This window comes from Abramis brama, assembly GCF_963993115.1.
Source record: "Abramis brama genome assembly, chromosome: 1".
Classification (NCBI taxonomy): Eukaryota; Metazoa; Chordata; class Actinopteri; order Cypriniformes; family Leuciscidae; genus Abramis; species Abramis brama.
The window spans coordinates 35241317-35257892 of NC_139963.1; the positions used below are offsets into that span (position 1 = coordinate 35241317).

The window sequence follows — 16576 nt, forward strand, 5'->3', positions numbered from 1 at the left end:
ACTGAGAAAATGAGGCGTGTAGGCGTCAGGCCATAAGGATATAAGTTCACAGTCACCATTGATATCAGAGATATGAAGATGTTCTGGAAACTGAGTTTGGTGTTTGTGGTCACTCTCCTAATCAAAGGTAAATGCCTACATCTTAATAGAAATGTTCTTTATAAAATTCTTTCACTTACTCCTGACAAAATAAATACAATTAAAAAATACAAAAACTTTTTTTTACAAGCTGTATTACTTATATTTATTATAATTCTTAATGTCTTGTCTGTTTTTTTATTAATTATATTAAATATAGAAAATATTACTAAGCATTTGACCAAACACTATAATTATTTATAAAGTTATGAATGCTTTATTTCATGTGGTCCTTATAATGTGGTACTTAGTTTTTTCTAAGTATACAGTAATAAAGTAATTACAACTCATTAACAAACTATTAGTTTATAGTTCATTCATGGTTAATATATTGTATAGTCTCTACATTGTTAATATATTAATAGGTTATACACAAATAGTTCTTCATTCATTGTCACTGTAATTAACACTAATTATTATTGTTTAATTAGCTTGTAGTAAAGGAATTGTTAATTGGTTATTAGGCGTAAACAATTCTCACTTTAGATTGGGTCACGAAAAATGGGAAAATGTCCATTTTTCTGTTAATTAAGTGCTTTATTAGACATTATTAGGCCTTTATTAGACATTAATTGCATTCATATTCAGTGTTCCTTAAAATGTTCAAAATACATTAAGCACACACATACATGTTGCTATAAGTGGTTTACGGGAACTCTCATAGACGTAATAACTTAATGACATTTTCCCATTTTCCTTGACCTAATCAAAAGTGAGAACTATTTAGTTAATAAGTTGTTAACAAAAAAACATGATCAAACTCAATATCTAACACTTCACATATGAGCTAATTAAACAATAATAATTGTCTTAATTAAAGTGACAATCAACAAAGATTTCACTATTTTTATATAGCCATATTGATATAATCAATGTAGAGACTACAAGAATTAACTATAAACTAATAGTTGCAAATGATTTGTAAGTACTTTATTACTGTATACTTATTATAAAGTGTTACCATCAGGGTTATTATAGTTTTGCATTTTTCATTAGTTTTTATTTTTATTTCGTTTTGACTTTTTGTTTTTTTAAATTCAGTTTAGTTTTAATTAGTTTTTAAAGTGGGTTTGCTAGTTTAGTTTAGTTTTTATTTTTTGAAAATGCTTAGTTTTAGTTTAGTTTTTGTGTTAGTTTTAGTCTTTTTTTTTTTTGTTGTAATTTGGGTTATTTGCCAGGGGCAAGATTCAAAAAGGTCAGAAAAAGTATTGTGTAATAATAACTCAACAAAAACATCATACAATTTTAGAAAAAAATTCACACCCCATTGAAATTCCTTTACCTCTTACAAAATCCACACGCTGTACCAAAAATCTACATATCTTCTATACAGAATTCACACCATACAAATACCACAGCTGTACAATTTTCACACCCTATACTAAATTTACCCTATAGCCTACAGTCAATAGCCTACTCATCTGGATTGAAGCAGCAAACATTCAGTGTAAAAATAAAAAAATGACATGACATTATTTAATATTTGAATCACAGCTTATATAGTGTTTTGACATCGACAACCACAACCAAAAAGTGCATTTTACCTCAAACTTGCGACAAGTTAACTTTCTAAAAAAGGCGCAATCGCTTCTCGGGTCGACATTAACACTGACAAAAATATATTCAGAATTTAAAATTTTTATACCACTTTTTAATGTGTGATTGTGTAAAGGTGTTCACGAGATAGAGATACCAACAAGGGGTGCGTTTCCCGTACAACTAGCTCGCTGCTTAACTACCATAGTACGATGCATCGTTGGAGAAATCAACGAGCTAGTCACGACTGTTTCCCGAAACCATATGTCGCAAAGTATCGTTCAACCCATAGACTGTAAAAAAAGATGGACGACGCCCCTTCGCTCTCTTCCATTGATGAGAACTGAAGCCGCCAGAGTCCCGATATGGCGCTGACATATTGGAACTTGAGTCTGCGCAGTAGCGATCTCGGGACCAGACCTGCGCAGTAGCGATCTCGGGACCAGACCTGCGCAGTAGTGAGCAGGAAGTAAAGCCGCGAAATCAACACTCCGCCCTCACTCTCGCAGAATGCACTCAGGGAGAGTGGATTCTGCACACTTTTTAAAAAATTGATTGCAGTACGACAAGAGGCTTGTTAAAATAAAGTAAATACAATCTCCTCAGTCCTCCGAAGATCCCGAAAAAAATGTCCGTTGGTGCTTCAGTGACTACTTCGCTCGAGAACCTGTCAATCACAGCTGTCAATCATGGCGTTACAACACCGCATCACGTAACTAACTAAAAACCAACTTATTTTTGAAACAGACACTTGAACTTACATCAGTGTGATAAAAACGACAGCAAATTAAATAAACCACCTTTGGAAAAAAGATATTTGAAGTGTAATTGAATTGTTTAGTTGGTCTCACGTCCCGTTGAATAACATGGGGAGGCGGGGCTTATGACCTATACTAGGACCAGTCACTGGGGGGCGATCGAGACGTTTTGGCTTCACTTTTCAGGGCTTGTGCGGCACGCTTGGTTCAACCACGTTGGTTTATGACGTCTCGCACGTGGTGGACTAATAACTTATTTTAATTAATCTGTTTGAGATCGAATTAACGCTATATTTTGTCATATAAGTTACAGACATGGCATCTGAAGACCATTTCTAATTTTTCTCAGTTATTTTGCTTTATTACCAGACTCAATATTTGGCTCGTTCTTACATAGTAGAGCATGTTCGCACATGCACAGTCTTCAAAAACGGTGCTTTCAGTCTCTTGACAAACTAAAAGACGTAAATTACATTTGTATGTATTCTAAATAAATAACACGGGTTGTAGGCCTACTGAATGTCAGCTTGCTTATTTTGCTAAAGATAAGGATGTATTCAGTCTACATCTCATGTGAACTAGAAACTATGCTTCTAACGACAGCTCGAGAGCTGTCGTTCCAACCACACAAGTTTGCGATGCTGTTTGCGAACGTTCGTTGGAACGATGGTTTCGGGAAACACCAAATCGTTGAACTATGCTGATAACCACGGAACTTGCGACCATAGTTGGCTAACGATGCTTTCGGGAAACGCACCCCTGAGCCCGTCTACGGAGAGCCTGCCCACTCCCTATTAAGTCCTATTGTACTAAATTTTGGTTGTAGTTCCACCAGAGTTCCACTGGGGGCGATCGCCCATGAGTGCAAAATGAATGGGAGTCTATGGGGCTAGACGGCTAAATTTGTCTCTTTCACCCGATTGCCCTCATATGGAATCAGAGTGGAACTGCAACCAGTTCAGAAGCCGGAAATGTACTGAGAGTGAAACTTCTAATTATCAACCTTTCGCGAACTTGCTTTCAACGTCGAACGAACACTCTCATGGAGATGCGGTGTGCACAGAGGGGAGGGGCTGTGTGTGTGTGCGCGCGCATGTGAGAGACGCATGAGTGATAGAGAGATGGAGGGAGAGCAGGGAAAGGAAATGCAGCTGAACGAATACGCTGCGTGTTTTAAATAGCGTTAAAAATTAAAGACCTTGACAAAGACGAAAACTATGGACATTTGCTCTATAATTTTATTTTATTTTAGTTAGTTTTGCCAAACGCTCATTACAATTTTAGTTAGTTATTGTTTTTTTGTAATAGGCTACCACGTTTTTATTTTTATTTCAGTTAACGACCATTGTAATGATAGCTTGAGAATCTGTTAGGCTATATACGGTAATATATAGAGCAACGTATACCTGTTTGTGGCATGCGTAGCTAATAAGAGATATACGGTATTGAGTCAACACAGTGGGTGTTTCTCAATATGCGTTCTTCAGCGATCTTGCGTCCTTGTGTTCTCGTTTTACGTCATCATTAACCGTCGAAGTTCAGACCCAATTCTCAAGAACGCAAGTACAGAGGACGCATGAAAGAACCCGGATGTGTTCTTGATACCGAGGATGCATCGAATGCAGACTTGAGCTAGTACTCGCCTGGTGTCCCAGAAGTCATTGCGGCCGGTTCCGAGTTCGTTCTTCCAAGGAAGCTTGGCAAGACCGGTCTCCACGAGAACACAAGTCCGTTCTCTGCGTTCTTGGAATTGAGAAACAGCCAGTGTTCGTTCATGCCGCTAGATGTGGCGCAGTTGTGAATAAAGAACCGAAACGGAGCAACGCTTCTATTGCCTCATTTATACATGACATCCTAACATTACAACCATGTTTTTTCCCACCTAGTTTTCGTTCGTTTTCGTTAACGATTATAATAGTCAATCTCTAAATTATTCTGCAGAAAATATTCTTCAATAGATAGCTTTTACTTTTACAATTAAAGTGTTTCCCTTCCAATTCAAAAAGAGTCTCACATTTTACCTAAGCTATGTCATGTCACGTCATATTTAGTGTCTGTCTTGTTTGGTTTTCAGTCTTAGTACGTTTACACAACAATGATGTTCTAAAAAACAGAAACATTTTGTGTTTTTCACATAGCCTACATTTTTCATTTTGTGTTTTTCACATACAGACACAGTGTTGTCAATACATTCTCCATTCACACGGATCCACGAAAAAGATTAAAAACGCTGTATTATTCATGCCAGGCCAGTGGTTGGCGAGGTCACTTTGTAAAGAAACACTACATGCCTATAGACTGAACACGTAATACGCATGACGTCACCGTTTTCACAAATTCGTATTTTTGTAGTTTTCAAGGAGATGATAACGGTATAGTTTTCAAAACTTGCACTTTGAATCACATTTTCAAAAGCTTGCATTTCCAGGCCACCAAAATGCTCCACGCTCTTTAATTCCGCCGAGAACAGCCTTACTTCGGCTAGTCCTTCAGACGTTTGCCGCTGACTCTGATGTCTCTGTAATGGTTAAACTTGAGATATGATTTGTCTTGTGTATATCTAACTGGCAATCTTTAGTCTCATGAAACTATAATTTGTTCCCTGACACATCGTTTTAGAAAAATGAAGTTTCGTAACTTTACCATTTTAGCCTACTAGAGCGCTGACTTTGTACGTTGACTGAATTGTTTGACTTTATTTTATAGCTTCTTATACCTTTTACTTATACTTTTATAATGGCTATTATTGATCATTAAAACATTTTAACATTTTGACATTTTACAAAAAGAGACAGGGTTGTGTTTTATGTCATATTTTATTTTATTACAGTGAAGATGATCAGATATGCACATATTGCCTGATATCAGTGCATATCTAGATTATCAGATATGCACATATTGCCATATATGCACAAAAATATATATATATATTTTTTTTTATGTAAACAAAAGGAGACAGGGTTGTGTTTTAAAGTTTGTTTTGTTATATATATTTGCACTTGCGTCCTCCTGTCCTGAGGAGTTTGATCTCCTGAGTCGAACTTGGCAAGTCCGAACTAAGGACACAAGTCCGAACTTTGCGTACTTGATATTGAGATTATGACTTTAATTATCATCCTCTGCCTTTAGTCTTGCTCAGTTCATTGTCTTCTGTTAACATTATTTGGAATATGTAGTGTAATCTTGCTCTCTGTCTTTATTAAATATCATTTATTCGTTCATTGTGCATCATGCATATCTTCCTTGGATTTAACTAAAGCAATGATACTTGATGGTTTTGTTGAATATCGGTTTGTCTTTTTTAATAACTGGTCTTGTTTCAATTTCTCTAGGGTGTGACTGCCAGCCTATGGGTAAATAATTTCTCATCACATAATAATAAAATTTATTGAGCAACATATTCACTTTTTTTCTGAGAGCGCCAGAATAAGGGTCCTTTATCTCTCTTCTTGTTTGAAGCGTGTGGCAGAGCCCTTTTCAACACAAAGATCGTGGGGGGAGTTAATGCGTCCGCTGGCGCTTGGCCATGGCAGGTCAGCCTTCACCATGATGGAAGTCATTTCTGTGGTGGATCACTAATCAACAATCAATGGGTTCTGTCAGCAGCTCACTGCTTTCCAGGGTAACCAACACAAAGATCTTCAATTACATGTTTGCTTCTCCTTGATGAATATCATGATTGTAATCACTTGGTCATGTCGTCCTTGCAGGCTTGATGCTGCAAGCATTACTGTGTACCTGGGGCGACAGTCTCAAGAACAACCCAATCCAAATGAGGTGTCCAGAAACGTCTCTCAACTCATAGTTCATCCAGGCTATGGCGATGGACAATCTCATAACAATGACATGGCTCTGTTGCATCTCTCCTCACTTGTGAACTTCACTAATTACATCCAGCCAGTCTGTCTGGCTGCAGAGGGAAGCACATTCAACAGTGACATGATGTGGGTCACAGGTTGGGGAACCATATATTCAGGAGGTAAGAATCAAGAAGATTTTTTTATGCTTACCACTTGGTGCTCCAAGATGCTTGATTCATGACACTTTAGGGGCATTCCTCTAAAATATACCGTGTGTATATATAATGGAGGGCAGCTAGTGAGAGCTGTGCAGACCTCACTCACTTGATCTCAAGAGGCGTGCTAGCGACTGAAGCTCTTTAGCGTCCTTGTTAATGCACCCGTCTCCCATGCTGGAAACTCCTCTTTGAGTCCCACTCGGAGCGGGGCATGTAGGACCGGAGGGGTTACATATAGTCTATGTTTGCTTTCAGTACATGCCAGATAAAACCATCATGTATTTGCTCAGTACAGATGCCCAAGTATACATACCAATTTACTACATTTTATGCCCAACATTTTTTTCCTCTTGTATGCATAAAGTTGAGCAATAGTTGAATTAAGAATACTAGCATACTACTCTTAGTACTTGTACACTATAGGATACCACACAAGCATTTACTGGCAATGCCCACTCAGCACCGAACACATATGGTGACAGCGATTAACATGCAGGAGATTGCCAAGCCTGTTATTGTATAATTTAAATATTTTTAAATATAAGAATCATTTCATGAAAACAAATGCATTTTTAAATATTCCTAAAATCAAGAAAAAAAGATTAAAAAAAATTAATATAAAAGAGGTGGGTTGTGTTCAAGTCGTAACATAAAAGCATGTGATCTTTCGACACTCTTGCAGAGTCTATGGCTAGTTATTATAGTTAACTAATACTAATGCTATGAAAACGACTACAACTTTAACTAAAATTAAAATAAAATCGGAAATATAAAAAACTAATTACAACGAAAAAAACTATAATCAATGTATAATAATGATAAATAACATTAAACTTGCAAAAATACACCTTGGATGCATTTAAACCTGGCTTTTAATGATGACAATAGCAATCCAATCACTAATTTAAATTATATAATCACTCACACTCACCCTCATGTCATTTCAAACTTTTAAGACTTTCGTTCATCTTCAGAACACAAGTGAAGTAACTATGCAGGAGGTAATGACTAATGAGTTCTACATTAACACTTCAGCTACTACTATTAACTAATATGAAAACAATATTAACTAATCAGTAAGTAATATCGAATTCAGGACTAAGATAGTTCCTTATTAGGTAATCAATAATGAGATTGGCATCATTAAAGGTGCCTTGTGTAATGTCCGCCAAAAAATAAATTCATACTCCACATTCCATACCAGATGGGGGCAGTATACCTCCAGAAAGTGAGTTGGTCTACTCTAGAGTAACAACCGAGAAACGGCATAGTCTCTATGCTCCGCCCCTACCTTCACAGTGATTTTGAAATATTCAATTCAATTCAATTCAAATTTATTTGTATAGCGCTTTTCACAATACATATTGTTTCAAAGCAGCTTTACAGAAAGTGCATTTCAGAAATGTACATAGAAAAATACAGTTAGTTAATCATGTATTAATTTAGGGCATAAACATATCGCCAGCGTCGAGTCGTCTCTTCACAGGCTTTGAGTCGTCTCTGCACGGGTGTTGGGGCATCTGTAGTTTCCATGGGAGGCTGGATACAAACTGGAGCTGACGATCTGTATTTACCTTGGGACTAGCGTCCCGAGATAACAGAAAAGCAGATGGGAAATAATTAGCGTAGCTGCTGTTCATAATATTAATGCATTCAATCTGATTCAACTGTAGTAGGCTATAAAAGGTAAAATATGACATCTTCAAGCTACTCCCCTTCACCTTTACCAGTGAATATGTTCATATTCGTTTTGTTCATATTACATTTTTATTGTTAGTTTGAATTACATTAATTTGACAGACAGCATTCGCTGATGTTGACCAAGCTAGCGCCAACTAGAGCTGCCAACTCTCACGCATTCACCGTGAAACACAAGCAATTGACACTTTTCACACGCTCTCACGCCACACATCAATTTTCTCACGCACAGAAAAATCGCGAGACAGACTAGACCGACAGACTAGACAGAGCAGGTTAGTTATGATATAAAAAAATCTCAGCTCTCAGATTCTGTCAATTTTATTACGTTTTGGCACTTGTAAATGTTACACGACAGATCCCTATCGCACGTGAACCGATCATCTCTACTAATAGTAAAAAAACATGAACACTGTTGAAAGATACAGTAGGCTAGGCTACGACTTACCAAAATGTATTCCTCATACATAATATCGACCAATCAGTGTTTTTTATCAGCGTGAAGAGGTCAATAACATAGCTGGAGAACAATTATGTCAGATTTACCTCAGGAAAGCCATTTAATAAACATAATATAGGTCACTTAGTTGGCAAGAAAAAAAAAGAGCTATAGAGATTGTGCTATATATGTGTACTATATTACAATACTATATTTATGTACGTTATATATACGTTTATCGAACAGCCTTCGATACATTTCTATGTTATAACTTCCCGAAAAAACTACACAAACATATAAAACAAACTTCTAACGAAATACTAACAGCATCTTACTTACCAATCCAAAAGAACTGTTGCAAGTTCGGAGTCGAACCTCATTTCTTTCATGTCCATTAGTTGTCTGGTTCTGTTCCTTTTTTTATCAGATTGGATTTTATTTGAATGTAGTAGTGGGCTGTACTTTCCACACAATTGACATCAGGTTCAAGTACACCCACAAGCCGTGCGAGTTATTCGTGTATTGCATGTTTGACTGGTGGTTATGTTGCCCGCATACCGCCTCCCATGGCCGAAACTGGTATTACGACACCTGTCGGGCCGTGGCTAGTAATGCTAATGCTAATTCAGGTTGATATCTCTGCAGCACTATAACTTGTCATTTTTTTAATGACATCATCGCCCTTATTTCTTATCATTCTTTTGATACGTGTAGCTCATTTTTTGGATATTTTTAACTCAATTCTGACACATGGCACCTTTAAGAACTAATAGGTAATTATGACAAATTATAAAGAATTACTTATTAATGACAGACCATTATTATAAAGTGTTACCGCTTGAGCTTTTGTTTACCACAACTGATGTGTGAGTTGATGAATGTTTAATGTAAATAAGTAGTGTAAATTTAACGTAAATTCAATCTGTTCATCATATAAAGCGATCTCTTCAAAAAAAAAAAAAAAAAAAAAATCCGGACTAAACCACTCAATACATATGGATTAGTTTACTTTATCAGTTTTGGATGCGACAAAGTGGTAGTTGCGTAGAAGGGACAGGAATCTCTCAGATTTCATAAAAGAGATATTCATTTGTGTTCCGAAGATGAACGAAAGTCTTACGGGTTTGGAACGACATGAGGGTGAGTATTTAAATTTTTGAGTGAACTATTCCCTTAATTTTAGGTGTAAATGTGGTCAATGTGGTGTAAGAAATTGATTCTGTTTCTAAAGATCAGTATATTACTCAAAATCATCTCAGCTTGTTATTTAAGTGTTCTTGATGAGTTTTTCTGTTTCCCAGTACCCCTTCCTTCACCTCAAATCCTACAGGAGGTGGATGTGCCCCTGGTTGGAAATAGTAAATGTAACTGTCTTTATAGTGGAACAATAACAGACAACATGATGTGTGCTGGACAGCCAGAAGGTGGAAAAGATTCCTGCCAGGTATCAATGGCTTGTACTTGTTCATTTAATTTAATAATATTTTATATTATATCCCCAAACCCAACTCCTACCCCTAAACCTACCCATCACAGAAAACGTTCTGCATTTTTACATTTCCAAAAGACTTCATTCTGTATGATTTATAAACTGTTTTCCTCATGGGGACCAAAAATGTCCTCACATTATATTTTAGTCTCATATCGTAGGGTTTACCAGGACCACACACCCATTTATTTTTTTGTATCAACATGATCAACAAGGAATGATTTGACTATACATTTTTTAGAAATCAGTAAATATCTGACAGAGAGAGATTTAAATTCTTTGTCATTGTACAGGGTGACTCTGGAGGTCCAATGGTCATCAAACAGGGCTCTACATGGATCCAGGCTGGAGTTGTGAGTTTTGGCTATGGTTGTGCTCTGCCTGAATATCCTGGTGTGTATGCCAGAGTTTCTCAGTACCAGCAGTGGATCAGTGATCAAATCGGACCGAACAGAGCTGGTTTCGTCACTTTTAACTCCACCACTCTTCCAGGCGAGGATGTGAGCTGCCCTACTACACGTAAGTTTGTTAACATCACCATGATAAAGCAAAATTATATTATTGAAATAAGAGCTTACTTGCACTTTCCCATTAGCTCCCATTTACCCTTTCTCTCTCTCTCTTTTCTCTCCAGCGACATTGTGTGGAGGTTCTGCAGGTTCATGGCCATGGATGGCTAGTCTAGCTTCTAACGGTTATCCTATGTGTGTAGGAACTTTGGTCTCTGACCGATTCGTCATGACCTCTGCTAACTGCTTTTCCAGGTAATCAAAACAGGAAAACTTAATTTCATATGCAATCAGTGACCTAAACATAGGTTGACATAGACTTGTGAACTGACATCAATATCTCATTCTTCAGATTCATGGGTACAGATGGATGGACAGTGACCCTCAACGTTGTCCAGTGGGACTGTTCCAGCAGCGTCATGTCGCGTGACGTGGCAAATGTCTTTTTCGACGATATTTTCGGCAATGGTGTAGCACTTGTGGAACTGTCTTTTCCGTTTTATTACGTTCCCAATGTTCCGGTTGACATGTATGATTTTAGCTTTGGCCCTGGTTCTCAATGTTCAATAGTTGGTTGGAATTTAGGATGTGAGTTTATAACCACTTATGCAGACTTTTTATCTCATTAAATTCAATGACATCTCAAGAATGATATTTATTTCACATTCGTTTTTCTTTCCTCGTAAGCGGACCAATCTTTTCAGGATGCCCAGACCACCATTGTAAACTGCGATCCTTCAGACATCTCACTGATCAACATCTGCACAGGGCAACTGCCTTTGAGCTTTCAGCAGGTATCTGCGGGCTTGTCTTTTGATTTTCCAGACTGAAACACATTTGAGATACTACATACCACTATGTCCAATTGTAATGTTTCCTAACAATGTTCCACTGAGTGTTTAGTATGAAGTTTGTAACGGTCTTTCTTACTCTCATTCAGATAGATAACGGCATCCCCCTGCTGTGTAGAATGAATGGCATGTGGATTCAGACTGGTCTTTTGTCCATTCCCCCTGGCAGTGGCATCAACCCACAATCCTCCAACAGCACAGTCTTCATCAGGACCTCTCCCTTCTCCAGCTTCCTGACTAACACTATCAGAGAATACCCATCTATTCTGGATGGGGTGGAGTCATTCTCACCCCTCTCTCTCACCTGCATCCTGCTGCTCTCTTTCCCAGCAGTCCTCCAGGCCATTTATTAAAGCTGTTATCTGTCACTTTATCACAGAATAAACTAACAGTACATTATGGGGGCATAGGTTATTTGCTTTTGCATTAGTAATATAGTTAATGGAATTTGAATAAAGTAATTAAGGTGGAATTTTTAACAGTGTATATTCCAAATAAAACAAACTAAGAGTGTATTAACATTTAAATAAATTTAAGCTATGAAAATCTGTCTGTATGAACACATGCATTTACTTTTTACATATACTTTAAGGATGAGTGGTATAAATATTTATACACGTGTATACGCAAACACACACACATATATAAATTACAATAAGTAGATAATTTACCTGCCACAATAAAGCTGTTTATAGTACTGAAACCTGAAGAGAATTATCTTCTTTTTTTTTTAGCCATGGGTTCCCTCAGGAATTTCCTATGGGTTTTAGAACAATGTTTTCTGATTTATGATTACAAGCTCTGTGGCCAGGAAAATCTAAACTGCAAGCCGGAGGGTAAGGTAAAAGGAGTGGGCACTAACTGATAAAATTGAATGGTGCATCTCTCCTCACTCATGGAGAACTTCATTGCATGCATCAAACTAGTCTGTCTAGCAGCAGAAAGAAGCACATTCAACCACAACATAATGTGAGTCACATGTTGGGGAGACATTCAGGCGTGAAGTGGAGATAAGTGCTGAACTTGAGTAAAGAAAGAGTAAACAAGATGTATAGAATAAAATAGAATAGAATAGAATTGAATAGAAAAACTTTATTGATCCCCAAGGGGAAATTGCGGTGTTGCAGCAGCAAAATTGACACAGAAAACAGACCAGACATATTACATAAACTGACATATAATGTAATGTACAAATTTTCCTTTAAAAATAAAATAAATAAAATAATTTACAAATATAAGATGTATACACAAGTGCAACAGTGCGCAAGGATGTGCAGTTTAGTATCACATGCAAATATTAAAAGTGTTGAGTATAATGTTAACAATAATGTGATGTCCTTTATCATTCACGTGTCATTCAGTCTCTTCAATCTCTTATCCCTACCCAGAGAAGAGTTGTTGTGTATTGTTATGGCAGTGGGTAGGAATTACTTCCTGTAACGGTCCTTGCTACAGCGGAGTTGTATTTAAACATTTAAACAGTATTTAAAGCCACACCGTGTAACTTTTCAACCTTCATAATATATTTCCAAGACCCTAGTGATGGTACATCGACTTACAATAGGTTGAATGACACGTCTGCCAGAGCCTGACGGGGTCTGTATCGCTTTTACTGGCACTATGTAACTTCGGGGTTCGGGTAGTAACCAGAGCACAAAAAGAACTACAAAATTCGACTGCTTTACGGCATACGTCACTTCGCCCACCACTTCCTCAAATTCGGACGTGAGCGTTTATATACTATGGACGTGAGATGCCAACCAGCGTTTGTTTTCGGCTTTCGTGCGTATGTTTTTGTCATGGGGGCTGTTGTGTTTAGACCTGGCCACTTCATGCGTTTTCTCATGAAAAGACCAGGTGTAAATGCCCTCCGAAACGCATTCAAGACGGATTTGAATCCGATCGCTCAAACCACTTCAGGAGGAGGTCTGAGACGCATTCCAGACGAAACTGGACAAGTGTGCATCTGGTTGTTGAAACCACATATGCAAATTGTACTCCTCCCAAAAATGCTAAAAAATAAATAATAAAAAAAAACAACGTGTGAGAGCGTGTTATAGGCTATATGTTATAGCCAGATATGACGACGCGCTGGAACGCATCACCGCAGATGAGAAGCTGCATCAATTCATCAAGCCAACGTGCAAACTATCACAAATCAAAGTGAAAGTAAGTCGCAGATGCTTAACACACAATCATCATCATCATCATTAAAAGTAAAGAAATGAAATGATCTTACCAGGGCTGTTACTGCTCTCTCTTATTGCGGTCTTTGATTTTGAAATTTTAGCTGATGATCAATAAAATGCAGCTCATATCTGTTGCTTTCGGTGACGTGCACATTAAATCTGCATATAACGCGGGAATTGAAGATCGGATTTAAATCCGTTTCGCAAAAACACATTTATGTGACCAGGTGTAAATAGAATCGTTTTGATAAATCTGATAGCTATCTGATCTGAGAAAACGCATGAAGTGGCCAGTAAATAAATCTCTTATTTGTAAACTTGTTTGCATTCTATGTTGTTGCGCTTGCTTGTAGTATGTCATTTTTTTACATGCTGTTCATTCATCCATTGCTGATAATTAGACCAGTCCAATAATTTCCACATATGTCTAGCTAGCTTTCGATTATCAGAGCTGTTAACAGACAACAAACACTCATTCTCTTACGTGTTTTTTGTGTTGTTTTATTGCCTAGCTTGCCTCACGAACTAGTTTGCCAGCTGAACTCGGGTGTTGTGAGGTGTATTTATCACGTAGTCCTGAGGGATATCAGACGACGCTGTTGACGTTGATTCCTGCGATTATCATGAGAACAGTTTTCAATATCTCACATAAATATCAGGACATAAATAAGCCTAACGTAGAGGTTGTAAATAAACAAGCACAATTTGCAAACTATTATGATAAATTGCAATAATCATGTCTTCGGAGTCTATGTGTGCCTGTTCCATGCCCTAAGCAGGTACCGTACCGGTGTAGGGTGGGAGGTAGGGGGGTGGAGGAGTATTTACGACAGTGCAAGTATTCCACAGCGACTCTAGGGGTCGCTGTTTGACAAAAACACAAATTCTCCACAGTGTGCCTTTAAACAGTTGCACCCAGGTATTTAAAATTCTCAACCACCTCCACCTCCTCTCCCTGAAGGTGAATGGTGTTTAGTGTTGTTGTCCTGGTCCTCCTAAAGAACTTTGAGCGTTGTAACTTTGCAGATGTTGTTTATGCTCAAACAGCAACATTTCACACTAACTAAAGTTAGAAAAGTGAAATCTCAACCACCCCTTTAAGATGCAGCCCATGATGACGACAGGACGCGAGTACGTCATGAAAGGTTCTTTAGTGCGCTCGCATAATTGCAATTGCAACGTGAAACCAAACCAAAACTAACCTGACATGAACTTTGGTTTGGACCTTGGTGCGGACTTTCAGGTGTGAAAGGGCCCTAATTTTCCCTGCACATGCGCTGGACGCCCGGGAGTATGACAGACGACACTTGAACGAGAAGGCACGATTTTCTCTTCAGCTTCTTCAGAAGCAAGGAAATACGGTTTATGGTAAGTGATTTTAAAATTCAATGTCTTAATAGACTGGTTTTGTCTGAGGGTAATTTAATTTATTTTCTAGGCAGCGAAAATTCAGAAGAAGGTTTAAATTCATAGGTAATAATTTTGCCTCAGAAATTCCAGGAGTTTCCATTGAGGTTATTTTAAAATAGTGTGTTTCTTATCTTTACAGTTTAGTAAGGCTATTAGTGAAGCGTTTCAACCTTAAAATAATCCTGATAAATAATAATATTTTAGTTATTTTTAATTTTCGTCTTGATTAAACACAAATGCGTATTGCCCGTTTTAAAAATATAATGCATTCAGGTTAAAGGTGTTATAAGCGATCCCGGGAGACGTTACTTCTTGTTGACGTTCGAGGCTAGCTAGACCCTCTCTCCTCCTCATCCCGTCTCCTCCCTCCTCCCCTCCCTTCCGACATAAAGGAAAGTCAAGAAAATAGAATAGAAATCCATCCAGTGTTTTTTATTTTTATCTCCTTATATGTTTTCCCCCCCATCTCAAATCAAGCTGTTCGATTTTGTGACGTCACAAAATCGACGCCCCTCCCACGATTGTTGATTGACAGGAGCGTTTCAACACAGACCTGCCCTCGTTCGTGAGCAAGCTGTCAATCATAGTCCGCACGGACCGGCACGGTCATTGTTGATACGCTGGAGCACTGTCTATGAGCAGAATGGCGTCTAAGCGATTGTGGTGTTCTGTTCTTGGGTGTAATAAGGAACACAGCAGTCATTTTGATATTCCTAAATCCGAACCGCTGAAGACGCAGTGGCTGAGTGTGTTTTCGAAGGGAATATTCCCCATGATCAACGTCAATGCTTTCATGTTTGCGCGAATCATTTCACACATCAGACTGCTTTACAAACGAGGTCAGTAAAGCTGTTTTTGCTAAGAAGCTGCTCCTGAAAAAAGGATCAGTACCAACTATTCGTGTTCCTGCTGCACCTCCAGAAGAAGAAGTGAGTGTAAAGTTTTTATTAACCTTTATATTAATCTTTATATTAATCTTTGCAAATCGCTTGCACGCTTCACGATGAATGCGGCTATTTTTACACTCAGGGTACATTACGGCATGTTTTCTATGTACGACGTTCTCAATATAATTCATAATCCCACGTTTATAATGAACAACGCGTTATGGTTATTGAGTTATTGTGTTACAAACGGTGTACGCACAGAACAGAGGGGCGGGGTGAGCAAAGCTCATTATCATTTAAAGACACATGCACTTAAAGCTGCAGTTGGTAACTTCTGTAAAAATGTATTTTTTACATATTTGTTAAAACTGTCATTATGTCCTGACAGTAGAATATGAGACAGATAATCTGTGAAAAAATCAAGCTCCTCAGGCTCCTCCCAGTGGTCCTATTGCCATTTGCAGAAATACACCGCTCCCGGTAAGAAACAACCAATCAGAGCCAGGAGGAGTGTCTTAGCAGTGTGTCAATCATGCTTGTGTACGCGCTGATCACCCCCCTCTCTCGCACAGCGCGCACCGTCGTTCAAAATCAAGATAGCCGGTGTGCCGCAGCTGTGCTAATGGCGGACAAACAACCAAAACTGCCAATTTC

The 16576-nt window shown here is 38.0% G+C and overlaps 1 protein-coding gene across 1 annotated transcript; it reads left to right on the plus strand.

The window, feature by feature from the left end:
• LOC311065709 (polyserase-2) lies at positions 1-12139 on the plus strand. The gene is made up of 10 exons (XM_084086401.1): positions 1-127; positions 5765-5785; positions 5892-6054; positions 6143-6411; positions 9889-10031; positions 10370-10595; positions 10711-10840; positions 10938-11173; positions 11273-11379; positions 11526-12139. Exons 1-10 carry the CDS (start codon positions 73-75, stop codon positions 11787-11789), a joined length of 1614 nt encoding a protein of 537 aa, XP_083942527.1. The 5' UTR covers positions 1-72; the 3' UTR covers positions 11790-12139.
• The last annotated feature ends 4437 nt before the right edge of the window (positions 12140-16576 follow it).